The 18468-nt window shown below is 40.8% G+C and overlaps 1 protein-coding gene across 1 annotated transcript in view; it reads right to left on the bottom strand.

Annotated features, from left to right (window-relative positions):
* Positions 1-14956: 14956 nt before the first annotated feature.
* The window catches only part of LOC126292146 (uncharacterized), a 71792-nt gene continuing 68280 nt past the window's right edge, over positions 14957-18468 (bottom strand). Inside the window, exon 7 of the mRNA XM_049985986.1 lies at positions 14957-16623. Coding sequence (XP_049841943.1) covers positions 15137-16623 — 1487 coding nt within the window. The 3' untranslated portion in view covers positions 14957-15136. The remainder of the gene's footprint in view (positions 16624-18468) is intronic.

Raw genomic sequence — 18468 nt, 5'->3', positions numbered from 1 at the left:
GCTGCAGATCAATTTTTCGAAGTAAGTAACTTTTCTGTTGTTACATTCAAAATAGCCTTGTGACCATGTAGGTCATTTCCTTCCTGCAATCGACGCGATTTTTGTTTCATATTTCACACAGGACCATGAACATGATTTATTTCCGAAAGCGATCTTAATAAAATATAAATAAAGTCCACATTTGTGTATCAGGACTTTTTGTGGGGAGAATTGTAGGGTAGACAGTTTTCAGTGGTGGTAGTATGGACCAAAACATGAAAATAAGTTTGTTAAACATGGGCTCTGAAATATATACCTAGGGAGATATATTGTTCATCTTCTACTGAACAAGTGTTCATAGCTCTTAGGGTATGCATTTTAGAATCCTTGTTTTGTCACACCTTTGGATATGCTGTCAATATTTTGCAGTTCGTTTTGATCGTGTGTAGACTTCAACAAATTTTGAAAGAAGGAGATAAATATGAGAAATCTAAGAGCATTGCTCAGATGTTTCTAAATTCTTTATAAATATCAAAAGTAGGAAAGGGTCAGTCATATGTCATTGGGGAACGTCAAATGTAACTTAGATTCTGCTTGATAAGATTCTATTTGTTAATACACAGTGTTACCCTTCTGACAAGAAATCACGTTTTCAGTCAGTGGTGCGAAAAAACGTATGGGGTTAATGAATTTCTTTCCTACACTACTTTACAAAATGTGTTTAACTAGAATAAAGAGTCATGTGGCTGTAGTAATGGTTATTATTGAGTAGCTTAGTGATGAGCTTAGGCTCGTAACTAGTCACCAAGTAATAAAGAAAATGAATACTGCAACTTCGAAGACCCTCTCCAATTTATTGCATAATTTGGTAGTTTTGTGCTATCACTACATAGGCACGAGAGTGTCACAGATATGATAAGACTCCTGGCATGGTAGTCATAAAAGTGAAGGCATGTTTCTTTGCCTATAAATCTTTGTACGAAATTTCAGTCAACTTCTGCAGCAAGGAAGCACGATAATAGTGTGATAAGAGAAATCAGGGTTCGCACGGGATGATTTAGGTATTCACTCCTGCCACGTCCTTTTCGACACTGGAACGGTATAGATATAATACCAACACCTGCAAGCAAGTGCGACTTACAGAGCAGTCATGTAGCTATATTTATATCAGCTTGTGACGTAAAACTCATTAGACATTGTGCAAGACGAAATATAGCTGAACTGCATTCACAATGCTACAAGAAAAACTAAGTTAACATTACGCATATTCCACTTCTTTCCTTTCCAGGACAACAGTCTTTATAAACGATGAGTTTTATTTTCAAATCTATAACTGATACATACCTCACACAGCACTTCACACTGCAACGCCTTGAGGAATGTATAACACGATATTCCCTATTGCCGTTCACTTCATAACTCCTTGAGGGACGTATGGCATATTCCAGCAGTACAATGCATTACCCCACACTTTAGTTTCCGCCACAGCACCTCGACGAATGTATGGCACATAGTAGCAGTATATCGCAGTAATGTACACTGCAGTCGGCACCACACCGACTTGTTGAATATACAGCGGAATCCAGCAATATAATGGAGTAACTCACACTGCAATTCGTGCCACACTGCCTTGTGGAATATAGGGAATATTCCAGCACTATAACGCAATAGCCTAAACTGCGGTTCGCACCAGGGCCGCCTCATGGAATGTGTGGCATAATCCAGCAGTATAATGCCACAATGCAGTTCGCACCATACCACCTTGTAGAATGTTTTGAAAATTCCAGCAGTATAACATAGTACCTCGCACTCAGTTCGCGATCTCACCACCTTGAGGAAAGTATGTGCTCTGAAACGCTTATCTTTTCATCTTACCATCTTATTTATTTATTTCACATGCTCCATTACATTGTAATATCACATCTGGGAATTTTAGATTAAGAAAAAGAAGACAACTCAGCTCATGCAAATACAAAATAAGATTACATCAAGATTAATAATTTACTGAAATGTCAAATTATATTTTCTTGCACCGATCTTCATCTTGCCTTATAACTCGCAATCTGCTAGCCATCTAGCATACATTCGGTTGTTTGAAGATATGTATAAAATTACAATTGATACCAAAGAAGATCAACACAACTGAGAATCTTATTGAATTAAAAATGTTGTAAAAGTATCTTATGAATTTACTAACTAAGTCTGATTTATTGATCGGCCGTCGTTCATGCTTTTCAGTTATTTGCTTTCTGATAGTGTCCTGTCTGTCATAAAATTACTGCAGTCTAAAAGCATGTGGTCAATATTTCGGTTGTTTCATCCATTACAGGCGCACAGTGTGTCATCAATTATGTAGCACCATTTACAATAGAGTTTTAGTTTTCCATTACCCATTAGATGACTCCAAAGTTCGCTGATAGTGGTAGCTTAATCGTTAAACGTCGGAGGGTCCTAGGAAAACACGGTTTCGTATTTCCCTCCTTTTCCACTAAATCTCCTATTTGATGCTGAACCCTTCTGTCAGATTTTCCTTTATTGCATGTGAGGTATTTTGTTGCATCTTATTGTTTTCCACGGTTTGGCTGTTCTGTTAGCCAGGTTATCAGCTTTCACATTGCTCCACATTCCTGTACGAGCTGTATTCCGTCATAAATCCACCTATCAGTTTCTGCATCAGAAATCTTCTGATTTGGCATCATATATCTTCAACCAAAATTTATAGTACTTTGGATTTCGTAACTGTCAGTGTGGATTACTGCAACACTTCAGTGTGGATTTTTGTATGTATGTTGTATGTTAACTGGGGGCCTAGAAACGACGGAGAGGCTCCGTCCCCGCCGCAGCCGCAGTGGTCCACAACCCCACGACGACTACCGCTGTCCACTTCACCCCTCCGCCGTCCCACACCCAGGGTTATAGTGCGGTTCGGCCCCCGGTGGACCCCCCCCCCCCCCCCCCTCACCAAGGAAAGACTCACACCAGACGAGTGTAACCTATATGTTTGCGTGTTAATGGTGGTGTACGCGTACGTGGAGAACTTGTTTGTGCACCAATCGTCACGTAGTGTAGCTGAGGCGGAATGAGGGGAACCAGCCCGCATCGGCAGAGGAAGATGGAAAACCGCCTAAAAACCATCTACAGACTGGCCGTCTCAACGGACCTCGACATAAATCCGCCGGCCGGATTCATGCCGGGGACCAGGCGCTCCTTTCCAATCCGGTAAGCCGTGCGTTAGACCGCTCGGCTAACAAGGCAGGCACCAGAGTGGATTACTGCAAGTCTATCAATATTCATTAAATTGTTGGCTGACTCAAGCGGACTTAGAATACAAATTGTTCTGCGTTGTTATTTGAGCATTCATTATGCAATATGGGCCGTAATTTATGACGAAGTTTCTTGAAGATAAATATTGCTGCCCCTGAGTCCACTCCGTCGTTTGATTTGCTTCCAACTGCGTATATGCATGTTCTACCTAGTTTGATATTGGCTGCGTGCCGCATTCATGGTGCCGTAATTTTAGTTGCCAGCAATACATCTCACGAAATCTGGGAGAGAATGCTGTTGCTTCAAAATTCAACCACCAGGAAGCAGTCGAGCGGTACTATTCAGTGGTTGGCGAAGCGCATCAACGTCATTGATTGATGGTATGCCAGAAAGTGGTACCGTCACACCGACGCCACTAAAACCTGTTACACACGTGTAGCTGTCTTGACACTGCAGTATTCCACGGACTGTGGCGTCATTCAATTTGCACTCGTGAACAGGCTATATAACGCTTGGATCCTCTCTACAGGCAGACACGTGACTCGTCCCGGCTGCTGACGCTCCAAGTGGCGGAGGCATTTGTCACTTGCAGACGCCGGGCGTCGCTGCCAAAGTGGGCGCCCGCAGCGTCGCATCACCGTCGAGACGCTTCTAATTAGCACTGAGCGCCAACGAGTCACTGATCACGCAGTGGTCGTCTTACTCACCCACTAACTCATCATTCACTTCCTTTAAGTGTCTTAAACTATGTGATCAAAAGTATCTGGACACCTGGCTGAAAATGACTTACAAGTTCGTAGCGCCCTTATCGGCAATGCTTGAATTCAATATGGTGTTGGCCAACCCTTAGCCTCGATGACAGGTTCCACTCTCGCAGGCATACGTACAATCAGGTGCTGGAAGGTTTGTTGGGGAATGGCAGCCCATTCTTCACGGATTGCTGGACTGATGGGAGCGTTCCAAAACATACTAAAGGTGTTCTACAGGATTCAGGCCAGGACTCTGTGCAGGCCAGTCCATTACATGTTTTCGTGTAACCACTCAGCCACAGGTTGTGCTTGATCGAGTTGAAAGATACAATCGCCATAACCGAATTTCTCTTCAACAGTGGCAAGCAAGAAGGTGCTTAGAACATCAGTGTAGGCCTGTGCTGTGATGGTGCCACGCCAAGGGGTGCAAGCCGCCTCCATGAAAGACACGACCACACCATAACACGTCCGCCTCTGAATTTTACCGGTGGCACTACACACGCTGGCATATGACGCTCACCGGGCATTCGCCATATTCACACCTTGCCATCGGATCGCCACATTGTGTACCGTTACTCGTCACTCCACACAACGTTTTTCCACTGTTAAATCTTCTTACACCAACCGTAAGGCGTGATGTGTCGCTTATTAGCGTCCACTCGACCATGAAATCCAGGTTTTTTCATCTCCCGCCTAATTTTCATAGAGCTGCAGTGCATCTGATGCAGTTTGGAATTCATGTGTGGCCGGCCAGTGTGACCGAGCGATTCTAGGCGCTTCAGTCTGGAACCGCACGACCGCTACGGTCGCAGGTTCGAATCCTGCTTCGGCCATGGATGTGTGTGATGTCCTTAGGCTAGTTATGTTTAAGTAGTTCTAAGGTCTAGGGGACTGATGACCTCAGATGTTAAGTCCCATAGTGCTCAGAGCCATTTGAACCATTTTTTGAATTCCTGTGTGACGATCTGCATAGATGCCTGCCTATTATTCATTACGATCCTCTTCAACGGTCGGCGGTCTCTGTCAGTCAACAGACGAGGTCGGCCTCCGCTTTTGTGCTGTACGTGTCCCTTCACCTTTCCACTTCACTATCACGTCGGAAACAGTACGCCTAGGGATGTTTAGGAATGTGGAAATATCGTGTACAGACGTATGAGACAAGTGACACTAAATCACCTGACCACGTTCGAAGTCCGTGAGATCCGCGGAACACCCCATTGTGCTCTTTCACGATGTCTAATGACTACTGAGGTCGCTGGTATGGAGTGCCTAGCAACAGGTGGCACAAAATGCACCTAATATCAATAACGTATGCTTTTCATAGTGTCAGGACACTTCTGATCACATAGTGTATGCAATGTATCAGACCAAGGAATACTCAGTGAATTAAACGATACCACACCAGGTGTACCACCAGAGCCACGTGTGTTTCACCTTTATAAATAATCCGTGCATTAACTTCGTTTATTCACATGTGTTCGTTGCTGATCAATATTTTAGTGTAAAGACAGAAGTTTAATTTGTAACAAGAACTCTGTAATTATACCTATGTACTACAATACACAACCTGTATGTGTCTTGTACTTATCTTTATATATTTTGATAAATAATTCCATTTTGGTGCAAAGATAACATTTTCAAGACATCCAACGTTCCTATATGTGAAGAAGCTTGTTCCATCATTGTCATTAGCAATGTTGTATTGTGTTTACAATCATGTTTCATGTATTATGAAGTTATCCTTGCATATTATGAAAATATGTAGTCTAAGTGCCACAATCCAATAAATATTTCATCAAAACAGTTCTTTTAGTGTGGGTTGTTGTTATAAAGAGTTTGAAAATGTGGCATCGGTGTATAGATCATATGTGGTATGTAAGCACTATTGTGTTCAGGATCAGAACGTAATTAAAGAAACTATATTTCTGGTTAGTATGTTTTTATAGAGTAGAACATGATATGTTTTCTTCTTCCCCCATAAAATAGTACTTGCTGAGGTGAAACATTACTGAAAAACTTCTAAGAACATCAGGTGACGATAGTTTGAGCAATGTACATGGAGTAAAATATTGTCTCAAGTAAGCCAATGATCGAATTGTGAGCACATTTTACACACTGGGTCAAATGTTTTAGAGACTAACTCAAGCCTCTCTACAAAAAATGGGACACCACAAATGTCAGTAACTACTGGCCAGTATCGTTGCTTACAGCATTTTCAAAAATTGTTCAGAACGTAATGCACTCAAGATCAGTTAGCCATCTCAACAGAAATGGGATATTTAGTAAATTACAGTTCGGATTGCAGAAATGCTGTTCTACTAAGACAGAAACTTACAATTCCACTGCCCACATAGTAGACTCTTTAAATAATAAAATGTCACCCATAGGAATTTTCTGTGACTTATCCAAATCATTTGATTATGCAAATCATGAGATAATGTTATGGACATTATAATTCTATGGTATAAATGGAACAGCAAATGAGTGTTTTAAGTCATATCTAAAGAGCAGGAACCCAAAAGTTTCTTTATATTGCTTAAGTGATTTAAGGAAGTTTCCCACTTCATCTAACTGGGGTGAAATTATATTAGATGTGCCACACGGTTCGATCATGGGTCCCCATCTGTTCTTGATATACGTGAATGACCTCCCTTCTTATCTGAAGCAAGAAACTAAACTGTCATTGTTTGCTTATGATTCATGCATCATTATGAATCCAGTAAAAGAAACTGCAAAAGGAAATGGTACAAATAATGACTTTGGAAAAGTTATTAATTGGTTTTCTGTGAATGGGATTGGTCTGAACATCAAAAAATACAGCACATACAATTTTCTTCTGAAAGGAGAACAGTTTCTTCAATAAATATAACACATCAACAGAAGTCAGTAGCCAGGGTAGAGTATACTAAATTTTTTGGTGTACATATAGATGAGAGCCTTAAATGCAAAATTCATATTTTGGGTCTCCTAAAACTAATAGGTTCAGCAACTTTTGCAATCAGAATAATTGCTAATTTTGAGGACACAGGAATTAGTAAGCTAACGTATTTTGCATACTTTCACTCTGTGATGTCATATGGAATAATATTTTGGAGCAACTCAACATGTAGGCAAAAAGTATTCACAGCTCAGTTGAAAATGCTTTGAATAATATATGGGGCTCATAACTGCACTTCTTCTAGGCATCTGTTTAAAAGATTAGGAATTCTTAAAATAGCCTCACAGTACATTTAATCAGTAATGAAATTCGTTCTCAACAACACGGACCAGTTTCAAAACAACAGTGACATTCATGATTACAATACCATAAGAAAGAAAGATTTACAGTGTCCTCTACTTAATCTACCTTTGACACAGGAAAAGGTAAAAATATGCTGCTGTAAAACTTTTCGATAAATTACCAGATTAAATAACATGTCTGACAGACAGCAGTAACAGTTTCAAAAAGAAACTGAAATCTTGTCTCTTTGACCACTCCTCCTATACCATAGATGAATTCTTGAACAGGAATGAATAAATCTATAGGTATAAGAAGCGCACTTTGTTCCATTTAAGGTAATGAGCTGGGTATTAAAAACTTTAAGCTTAAAGGAAGGAAACTTCATTCTTATGTGCATTTCTTATGCATTTGACACATTATGCATCATAACAGTGAAATTGATCACCGGAACACTTAACATACTAACATGACAAACAGATTGCAAATGTGACATAAATACTGTGTTCGTTGTTGATGTAGTTTTTTATACATATTTTAGGCATGCAGATACTGTTGGTTACACTCTTTACATTTTTGATGGACATTTTAATGTGAAAATATCATTTTCACTCTTGACATAGGCACAATGTGTGTTTTTATCTTCTTTACTGCTAAAATAATTCTTGGCCATGTGTATTTCAGTGCATAGTGCCATTTAGGCATAAGACGAAACGTCAGCTGCCTGCTTAGCATCTTATTTAAGTAGAGCACATGTGTTTTGTAGAGTTACACATATATGTTCACGTGGAAATAATATAAGATAGACACTACATGTTTTCAGAGATATTTTAGACATAAAAGTTAGACATTGCGTCTATGACACAAATATTGTGTTACTGATGGATTCTTCACATATGTCTTAGATGTGGAATTAGTGTAAGTTACGCCCTTCATGTATTTTAGATGTAGAAAAAACAGTGTGAGATCTGACTGATGCATACACTGTGTGTGTGTGTTTTGCTGTCATATATTTTGACATACATTTTTAGATGTGGAATGAAAATTGTAACACTTGACATACAAACAGTGTGCATGTGTGTGTGTGTGTGTGTGTGTGTGTGTGTGTGTGTGTGTGTGTGTGTGTGTGTGTGTGTGTGCTCGTGTTTGCTTAGATATTTTTGATAGTAATAGGCACAATTTGATATGAATATATTTAATTTGAGGGCTCCGTAACGTCTCACATATTTTTGATAATAATAGGTACAATTTGGTATGAATATATTTAATTTGACGACTCCATAACGCCTTACATCAAGTGTGGTACAAAGGACTGAACTAAGCTTGTTGACAGATGGTGAGTAACCTTAAAGTTAGATCACTAGTGGCAAGATGAAGATGTATTGTCAATATCTTTGCATTCTTTCTGATAATTAATCGAATGCTTTTGATCATGGGACAAAATTCAACTTGTTTGGATACTTCTGAGCATTGCATTAAAGCTGTTCCAATAAATTTTCAGAATAGAGCCATTGTACACAATTCAGATGAAATTTACATATTTTAGATACATAATTTGGATGTCGAAATACTTAATATTAAGTAAAACCCTTTACACATTTTCAGTAAATATGGCTTATCGTTTGGGTACTTTTGAACAGGGTGCAAAATTCAGATCGTTTGTATACTTTTGAACATGGAATCATAATGACAGGCAGAGAAGTTGTTGTTTTCACTGCCTTAGATTTTCTTGTAATTTCCCACAAGCACAACTGAGTTCTGCATATTGCTATTTTTTTGTATTTCCTGTCTCACCATCCTGTCTCACCATTTTATATTTTTTAATTACCTGCCATGCCATATTGCAGTTTTATTAAATTTCCCATAATGCCACTAAGTATTTTTGAATTTCCTACTACTGCTATCTCATATTTTTGGTGATTTCAGTAGCAGCTATTGGTGGTTGCTTGAGCTGTTGAACAACTTTGCCAGAGCCATTCAACTGTCAGTGCTTGGTTAAATGGTGAAATTATATGAAGAATGGCTATGAACTGTAATGAGTGATTCATGTTAATGAATATCATGGAAGCAATGTTTTCTCACACAGATCCGGTGAAGTTGTTATGTTTACTCATCATAATTCAATTCTCCAGGCTGTAGTGTCTAATTACTTGTAAACTGTTTAGAAGTGAGCTCTCTGATACTTTGTTTCACTCCAGGTGACTGCTGTTACAGAGTTATTTTCTTCTTGTGGTTGTAATAGATGAAGTGGGGCACTTGTCAAAGGAATGGTTGACCAGCATTTTAATTTATTCTGATTAGTAAAGCATTCTTCTTATTTCCTTGGTGTTTTGTCCATGTGTGACATTTTAATAACGCAGTAACGCTGTTGACTCGAAAAACCTTTCATGTCATGTACCTTATACTAGAGATGACCACTGACGACGGTGCTGTGCACAAATATGCATAGCGTGCGATTTTTTGATGCAGCGATGATGACGTATCCGCGCTTGTAACTTAGCTAACTACTGTGTTTGCTTAACACTGTATCTGATGTCGTTGTAGTACGTTAATGTAGCTGTCTTGCCTTGGTATGGTGTGTTGTTGTATTTTTAGATGCACTTGTGAGTGAGCAGTCCCGAAACTAGTGGTGGAAATAACATCCTTCTTCAGATAGTATGGGGTTGTTTGATGTGAGGTAGCACCATGTTACCTGAGGACTTGTTTGTATGGAAGACACTGAAATGAAGCCATTGACGATGGTAATAAAGATATTGCGATTTTCCAGCTGCTAGAAGAAGAGCACTGAGGCATTAGATGAGTGATTGTGATTTGATGATGGTTGAGAGTAGGCCCATATTTGGTTAATTGAGGTCAGTAAATGGAAAGACACTGATAGCCCAATAATGATAAACAAAATACATTCCCGAATACTGATCATGATGAGATATTTACATCATGTAACCCAGTATGAGTGGAAACATATTATTTTACTTTCAAAATGTTAGGAGCTATACTATAAATTGATTGTTTTGAAGTCGTAAGGCACATGAATTAGTTGAGATGAAGCGAGGCTAGCGAGAACATTAGTGATCAGTATTGTGATTGACGACAGGGAAAAGGCAGAAGCTGGAGCACTGAGACAATTTATAAATTGCAAAGGTTCCTTCCTCTGTCACTTAGATAAATTATCACCCACTGTTAGCCACCACTTAAAAATACCAACATGTAGACAGAAGACAAGTGAAGGTGTTCAATGTTTTAATGACTGCAATATTGTGATAAATTGCTAGGACCAAGTTTGCTTCTTCGTTGAATATGAGATAGTTTACTGAAATTTCGAGTGTTTAATTAATGATTTGAAATGAAAGGTGATGATAGATATTTTCCAGACCTTAATTATTTTTCTGGTACTTATTTTCACAGTGATCTGAATTTTTATAAAAGCTGTACCAAATAGCAGCCGCCATGTCAAATTTCGTTCCTTCATTTACCAGCTGTATAAGAATTGGGTGTATTGAAATGATAATGCTATGATTTTGTATTATGTGTAAGTAATATTTTTTTTTCTTTTTAGCTGTGTAGTTTGATTTCTATGGCTATCAAAATATAGATGATACATGTGGCACCTATGTGTGGTGTGATATAAATTAGTTTGTTACTAAGAAAACATTTTGTTGACATACCCAGCGAGTACTATGGTACTCTTCTATCGCTTGACACCCTCTTATAGGTGGTGACTTTTTTATGTGTGCTCTGTGCTCAACGATTGTTTTCTTCCCGACAGATCGAGGAATGACATCTGCTTTCCGCTTGACCATTTAGCTATTTTTAGACATAATCACCATTTCTGTCGATGCATTTTTGTAGATGCTGTGGCAGTTTTTGTATGCCCATATACCAGCTCGCCGCCACGCTATTCAGAAAGTTATGAACCTCTTCTTTCACCTTGTCGTCGGAGTTGAATCGCTTTCCAGCCAAATATTCGTTTAACCTAGGCAACAGGTGATAGTCACTGGGCGCCAAGTCAGGCCTATAGAGTGGGTGGGTGATTATGTTTCGCTGAAACTGTTGCTGGCGAGCAACGGTTTGCCAAGTGATGTGTGGGAAGGCGTAGGCATAGAGAATGTGTACGCCCTTGCTGAACATTCCTCTTCTCCTGTTCTGAATTGCCCGTTTGAGTTTTTTTTTTTTTTTTCAGTCTCTCACAGTACCTTTCAGCATCAGTTGTGGTCCCAGCGATTCAGCTCCGACGACGAGGTGAAAGAAGAGGTCCATAACTTTCTGAACAGCGTGTACAAAAAAGCATCGACAGAAATGTTCGGGCCATAAACGGATAAACAGATCTATGTAAAAAATAGGAAACCTTACTTTTGGGATTACTCTCGTAACCTTTAGTCGTTGGCTGACGGACTGTCATATGATTCGATTTAGCATCGTCTTTGCATGCCACTGACTTACATCTCCTGCAGATCATTCAATGGCCCACCCAACGCCATTCTCCACATTCATAATTGGCGGCATCTTCTGTCATAATAATCCCAACAGTCCCTGTGTTGCGTCAGTGTGTATGATGAGCAAGTGTGTGTTGAGTGTGCAATGTAAGTATCCCTCTCTTTCTTAGAAAAACGTTTTGATGCTAGGATGCTATATATTCCATATACCACTTTAATCTGAACTATAGCAAACAGTTTTTCCAGCAAGTTATCGTATCTCAAACACTGACTTAAAATTATCAACGTAGTTTCCGTTTTATTTAAAATTCCTGTTTGTCATTCTTATCTTAAGGTTGTTCCTAGGTTATTTCAAGCACTGCCTTGGTAGTTAGCATTAGATTTTTCTTTCTTTAATATTTCCGAATTATCTTGATTCTGCAAAAGATAAGAATGGCGCTTGCCAAGTTGCTGGAATGTCATACACAACATAAAAACGTAAAAGGTTTCACAAGATTTATTTTTAAATGAGAGAGGAAGGGACGAAGTGCGTTTGCTTTTCGAATCGAACCACTAACCAGCTCAAGCAATTCAAGCTTTTACACCTTCCTCAACACACTACTGACTAATTGTCTCCGCTTCCCTGTACCTCTCATTTTGCAATGATATTAATTTCTCTGGACTGAGCAATTAAAATGAAAAACATCCACAGGTACAGCTTCTTCAGATATTTGTAAAATGCACCTCTTTCAGATAAAAAAAAAAACACTCCGTCTTCAGATCACGGGCAGCCTACCGGGACCATCCGACCGCCGTGTCATCCGCCAAGGAGGATGCGGATAGGAGGGGCGGGGTCAGCACACCGCTCTCCCGGTCGTTATGATGGTATTCCTGACCGAAGCAGCTACTATTCGGTCGAGTAGCTCCTCAAATGGCATCACGAGGCTGAGTGCACCCCGAAAAATGGCAACAGTGCATGGCAGCCAGGATGGTCACCCATCCAAGTGCCGACCACGCCCGACAGCGCTTAACTTCGGTGACCTCACGGGAACCAGTGTATCCACTGCGGCAAGGCCGTTGCTAATTTCAGATAACATCGGTAAATTAAATTTAAAAAATACGTAAGTACACTAAGGTGACAAACGTCATGTGGTAGAAATATGCACATATACATTTGGCTGTAGTATCGCGTTCACGAGGTATAAAAGGACAGAGTACTGGCGAAGCTATCATTTGTACTCAGGCGATTCGTATGGTTTCCGACGTGATTAGGGCGCGCGACAATTATTAACAGACTCTGAAAGCCGAATGTCTTCACCGACCTAGAGCAGCGGAGATTGCGTAGAGTTGTCACTGCTAACACACAACCAGGACTGCGTGACATAACCTCATAAATCAATGTGAGATCTACGACGAATGGACCCGTTACGATAGCGTGGCGAAAAGTGGTAATGGGCTATGGCAGCAGACGGTCGACCCACGTGCCTTTGGTAATAGCACGCGTCTCGTGGGCTTTTGGGTATGTTGGTTGGATCCCAGACGACTTGAAAACTGTGGCCTGGTCAGATGAGTCCCGAGTTCAGCTGGCAACAGCTGATGGTGGGGTTACAATGTGGCGCAATTCTCAAAAACCCATGGACACAAGTTGACAACAAGGCACTAAACAAGCTGGTGGTGCCCCCAATGGAATGAACTGGGTCCTCTAGTCCAACTGAACCCATCATTAACTGGAAATGGTCATGTTCGGCTACTTGGAGACCACTTACAACCAACCGTACTTGGACATCATGTCCCCAAACAATGATGCACTGTGTCACCAGGCCACAACTGTTCGCGATTGGTTTGAGGAACATTCTGGACAATTCGAGAATACGATATGGCCACCTAGATTGCCCGACATGAATCCCATTGAACATTTGTTGGAAATAATTGAAAGGTCAGTGTGTGCACAAAATCCTGCAGCGGTAATACTTTCGCAAATATGGACTGTTATAGAGACGGTTGTTGTTTTTTGTCTTCAGTCCAGAAACTGGTTTGATTCAGCTCTCCATGCTACTCAATTCTGTGCAACCATCTTCCATCATCCTTATGAATCTGCTTAGTATATTCATCTCTTGGTCTCCCTCCACGCTGCCCTCCAATACTAACTGCTGATCCTTGAAGCCTCAGAGCATTTCCTACCTACCGATCCTTTCATCTAGTCAAATTGTGCCACACATTCCTCTCCCCAATTCCGTTCAGTACTTCCTCACTAGTTACGTGATCTACCCCTTTAATCTTCTACATTATTCTATAGCCCCACATTTGGAAAGCTATTCTCTTCTTGTCTAAACTATTTATCCTCCATCTTTCATTTTCATGGCTGCACTCCATACAAATACTACCAGAAAAGACTTCCTCACACTTAAAACTGTACTCGATGTTAAGAAACTTCTTTTCTTCAGGAACGTTTTCCTTGTCATTGCCAGTCTACATTTTATATCTCTCTACATCGACCATCAACAGCAGTTATTTTGCTAACCAAAGAGCAAAATTCATTTACTCCTTTAAGTGTCTCATTTCCTGATGTCACTCCCTCAGCATCACCTGATTGAATTCAACTACATTCCATTATCCTCGATTTGCTTTTGTTGATGTTCATCTTACATCCTCCTTTCAAGATACTGTTCATTCAGTTCAACTGCTCTTCCGGGTCCTTTGCTCTCTCCGACAGAATTACAATGTCATCGGCAGACCTATGGCGGTATGGGGACTTCAAACGACTTGTTGAGTCCATGCCAGGTCGTGTGGCTGCATTATATCGAACAAAAGGAGGCCCGACATGGTGTTAGAAGGCATCCGATGATTTTTTTCATCTCAGTGCAAGTAGGCACGCAAAGAATAATTCCGTTTCTAGTTGGTTTTTCATGTGACACTGTTAAGAAACTGCCAGAAAAGGGTAATTTATAGACAGTCGAAGACAGAATTTCAGGTTTTCCATATACAGTGAGAGAAATTAGATGAGCCATGGCTGGGCAATCAGTTATTTACAAAGCCTCAATGTAATTTTAAACATAAGATAAAAATAGACGTGCGTTAAAAGCTTCTCAAGACTCTGCAGAAAGGACAAAGTTCTTATAAATGTATACTAAGAGTAGATTCTGTTGCCTTCACTTAATAGAACGCCACTTAAAGTAATTCGCCGTTAAAATTAAGTTCTTGTACCATCTTCGTCTTTGACGAAATTTTTCTTGTTTAATTTGTGGAGTGCACGTTAATGAGGTATATATGTGTAAATCTTGAACCTGTTGGATAAAAGAAATAGAGGCTTACATCCTATTTTCATATAGATTTAATTTTATTTATTAATTATTTAATGTCATTGCAAAAATAAAGATCATATTACAAAATAGGGAAGCGGTTTTACATGAATCACAGTTAATTTTCTCAAACCAGCTAGCTTCTACAATGATAACTTATGACAGGGTTTAGCACAACGAAGACAATCCTTGGGGAAAAGAAAACACTCTTGGAGATTACAATGTGGATTCCGCAGCCGCAGTTGGTACATTGACTCTCTTTGCCAGATTTCTCTCGGCAGATGAACACAATTCTTGTCCTGGCCTGATGACATCGGGGTTCCACCGTGCTACTAGTCTCTCCCTGAGCAGAGGGAGAGTTGCACTGTTGCAAACGAATAAAACGAAAAGCAGTGGACCCTGTACCATCGTAGCTATATGGACATAGTACACGTACTGCGCTATGCCTTGTGCCTGGTGGAAGCCAATTCTAACAATGGTGCCTATGCCACTTAAAGTGACAGTCTTAGCTGACATATAAAGAATTAGTTTCTTTGAGCCAAACGTCTCTTTACTATAAACTTTGAGCTGCCGCATGGAATTCCGAGTACGTAGGTACATGTATCCCACCAGTCCAAGACAAACCATATTGTAAGTTACTGATAGAGAAATTCCCACGATGAATATTATACGACTGTGCAACAGGTAATATTCGCTCGTTCTTTCCAAAGCAATGGTTGCTACCAGTACTACGCTCCAGGGTATTAGCGAACACATCAACTGACGGCGGAATACCTTCCTCGCTTCAGCACGTTCTAGGTCGCTAGGAAGCTTGAGGTGACGAACGCATGCGTACATTTGGTAGCAGAATGAGTTGAGCCAGATACAGCTCAGAAGAGTTAGTGCGCTATCGATCTGCACCGTCGTAGATAAGTCGGGGACACCTGCCATACGATACAAGACCTCAGAAAACAAGATCTGGATCACACCTGTTATCTGAAAGGACAAGAATATCTTTCCGGGCAAGTTACGTAAATTGGGTAGGTACACGTACACTGCGGCAGTCAAAACTCGGAAGAGAATATTCACTGCTACAAACGTTACTTCTAAAGGTTCTAAGCCCTCGATTTTAAAATCCCTGTACTTCAAGGTGCCACTGTTTAGATTGTCTTTGTAGGTCAGTATTCTGTTTGTCGGCTTGTCTTTCTCCTGTATATAATATCCACGGTTTGATGAGTAAAATCCACGGTGGTCCATGGGGGCGCGACATGCCTCGAGATAACTTGTGGAAGCAAAATCGCGACACTTCAGCAGGAGAATGGCCCTGGAAACAGAGCAGACAGAGTCGGTTGCGTTGGGTTGCGTGCAGGATTGGTCGTCAGGAGCACCGAAAACGCAGCGGGCATCTCGCACAGACTGAATCATACTAAAGGGGACGTCCTGGCAGATGCTGATTGAGTTGACAGTCATCCAGGCGAAGAGGCAGAGGTTGACGTTCGCCCTCTGCGTGTAGGCCAGGTAGCTGGTGACGGGTACGTGGGGCGACCCCTGCGACAGGTCGTGCCACAGCTGCACACGGCACTGCTCGCGCCGCTTAATGGTTTCTGGAGGCAGGGCTTCCAGTGGACACGTGGGGTGGTCCAGAGCGTTGGCCAACAGCTGCATGCAGCCAGTGTCCACGGAGAGCGTAGCGTTGCTTTTGTCCTCCAGCTGCCAGTCCTCACCTGCAAGATCAACGACAGCAAGTGGTTGGTAGTCGATGTAAGTTGAATGTGCCAAAAAGGTGGACAACTTTCCACCATAAACGGTTATAGTATTATGCATGTCACCACCATCCCCAACACAGCATGTCCTTCTTAAACTGCTCAGTTACCCTGCCAGTTGGTGTGAACTGAATAACTGTTCTTCAGTATTCTCAGTTAGCATAGCCTTCAACTACGTTATTTGCTACGAGGTAGCAAGGCGCCATTATCAGTTATTATTGATATTGTGAATCATGTAATGTCAAGAGCGACGTTCACCATTAATTGATTAAAGTTAAGTGTTCCACCAGCTACGTCCGTTTTTCTAAAGTCTAATTTCCTTGTCCTGTTCCGGACCTCACGCCAGCCTGCGTGAGCTAAATCGCGTGCCTTTCGGCCTCCTCTAATAACACCGTGTTGGCTCTCCTGCCAACCACAACATTAACAACCCAGAAGTGACATCACATAGCGATGTCTATTTTAAAATAGTACTACGTGACGAAACCAAAGTCAGTATTGTGCCGTCAGGGACTGGAAGTCGGTCACGCTGGCACAGAAACAAAAGTGCACGATTTAAACAAATGTTATTATGTGATTATTTGTCAACTACGATGAATTTACCTTAGCGATGCCAGTTTCAAAATGGTACTCGATCACGAAATTAGAGTTACTATTGTGTCGATCTAAACAAATGTTATTATGTGATTATTTGTCAACTACGATGAATTTACCTTAGCGATGCCAGTTTCAAAATGGTACTCGATCACGAAACCAGAGTTACTATTGTGTCGTCAGCAACTCGCTATCGACCAGGCTGGCCAAAGAAACAAAGGTGTGTGATCTAAAAATTGTTAATAGGGATGATTATTTATCAACTACGGTGAACTATACCTCGGTGTGGTTACAGGCATCGAGAAAAACAGATCATAAGTCTGTGTATTCGGTAAGTTTAATAAGAGCTGGAAGTGGCCAGCTGCAGAAGATGAACTTTGGTATGACGTTGGAAGTGCAGTAGAAGGGATTTCTGAGTCCAAGGAACTATGAACACATGGATTTTGACTGATTTTGTATTGTCAAAATACTGTTTAAAATGGACACGCACCTTAAAAGTCATAGAAGGCAACTGCATTAATACATTAGAATGATTTCACGTCTGAGACAAAAAAAAAAAAGAAACACGCATCATGAAGGAATTATCCGAATGGGACAGAAATCGGTAGGTGTCATACACATGCAAAGATAAGGCAACCTGGACTATTTATTCAAGAGCAATAGTTACACAAATTGAGCAAACCAATAACAACCTCTGGTCCTTATGTAAGCATTTATTCGTCTTGGCACTGCACTGACTGTTAGAGTTGTTGGACTGCTCCTGAGGGATATCGTGCCAAATTTTGTCTGATTGGCGCGTTAGATCATCAAAATTCCGAGATGGTTGGAGGGGCCTGTTGCTGTGGCAGTTTTTGTTGATGGAGAATTCGTGTTTTCGGCCTTGAAGGTAGTACTCAAGAGTGTTACTTTATTCTGATAGATCCTCGTGTATCTCCACGGAAGATTCGCTTGTTCCTACAGCGGTAATACACCCTAGCGCGTTTTAGATATAGACCACGAACGCTGAATGTCCCACATAGCTCTCCCGTATTATTGTTCATCGTGTGGAGTGACCACTCAACATAGGCACTGTAATGGGACGTGTAATGTCAAAACCTGAAGAAGATGTGAACTTTGAACAAATGTAAAATTGTGTGGTTAAAAGTGATGGTGGCACCTAGCTCCTTTTTTCCTTCTCCCTTTTTCTTCGGTTTTTACTGCTGTCCATGTGTGGGA

This window comes from Schistocerca gregaria, chromosome 9, assembly GCF_023897955.1.
Source record: "Schistocerca gregaria isolate iqSchGreg1 chromosome 9, iqSchGreg1.2, whole genome shotgun sequence".
In the NCBI taxonomy this organism is placed as follows: Eukaryota; Metazoa; Arthropoda; class Insecta; order Orthoptera; family Acrididae; genus Schistocerca; species Schistocerca gregaria.
Note: the sequence above shows the minus strand (reverse complement) of the source record. Positions and strands in the feature narration are given on the sequence as shown.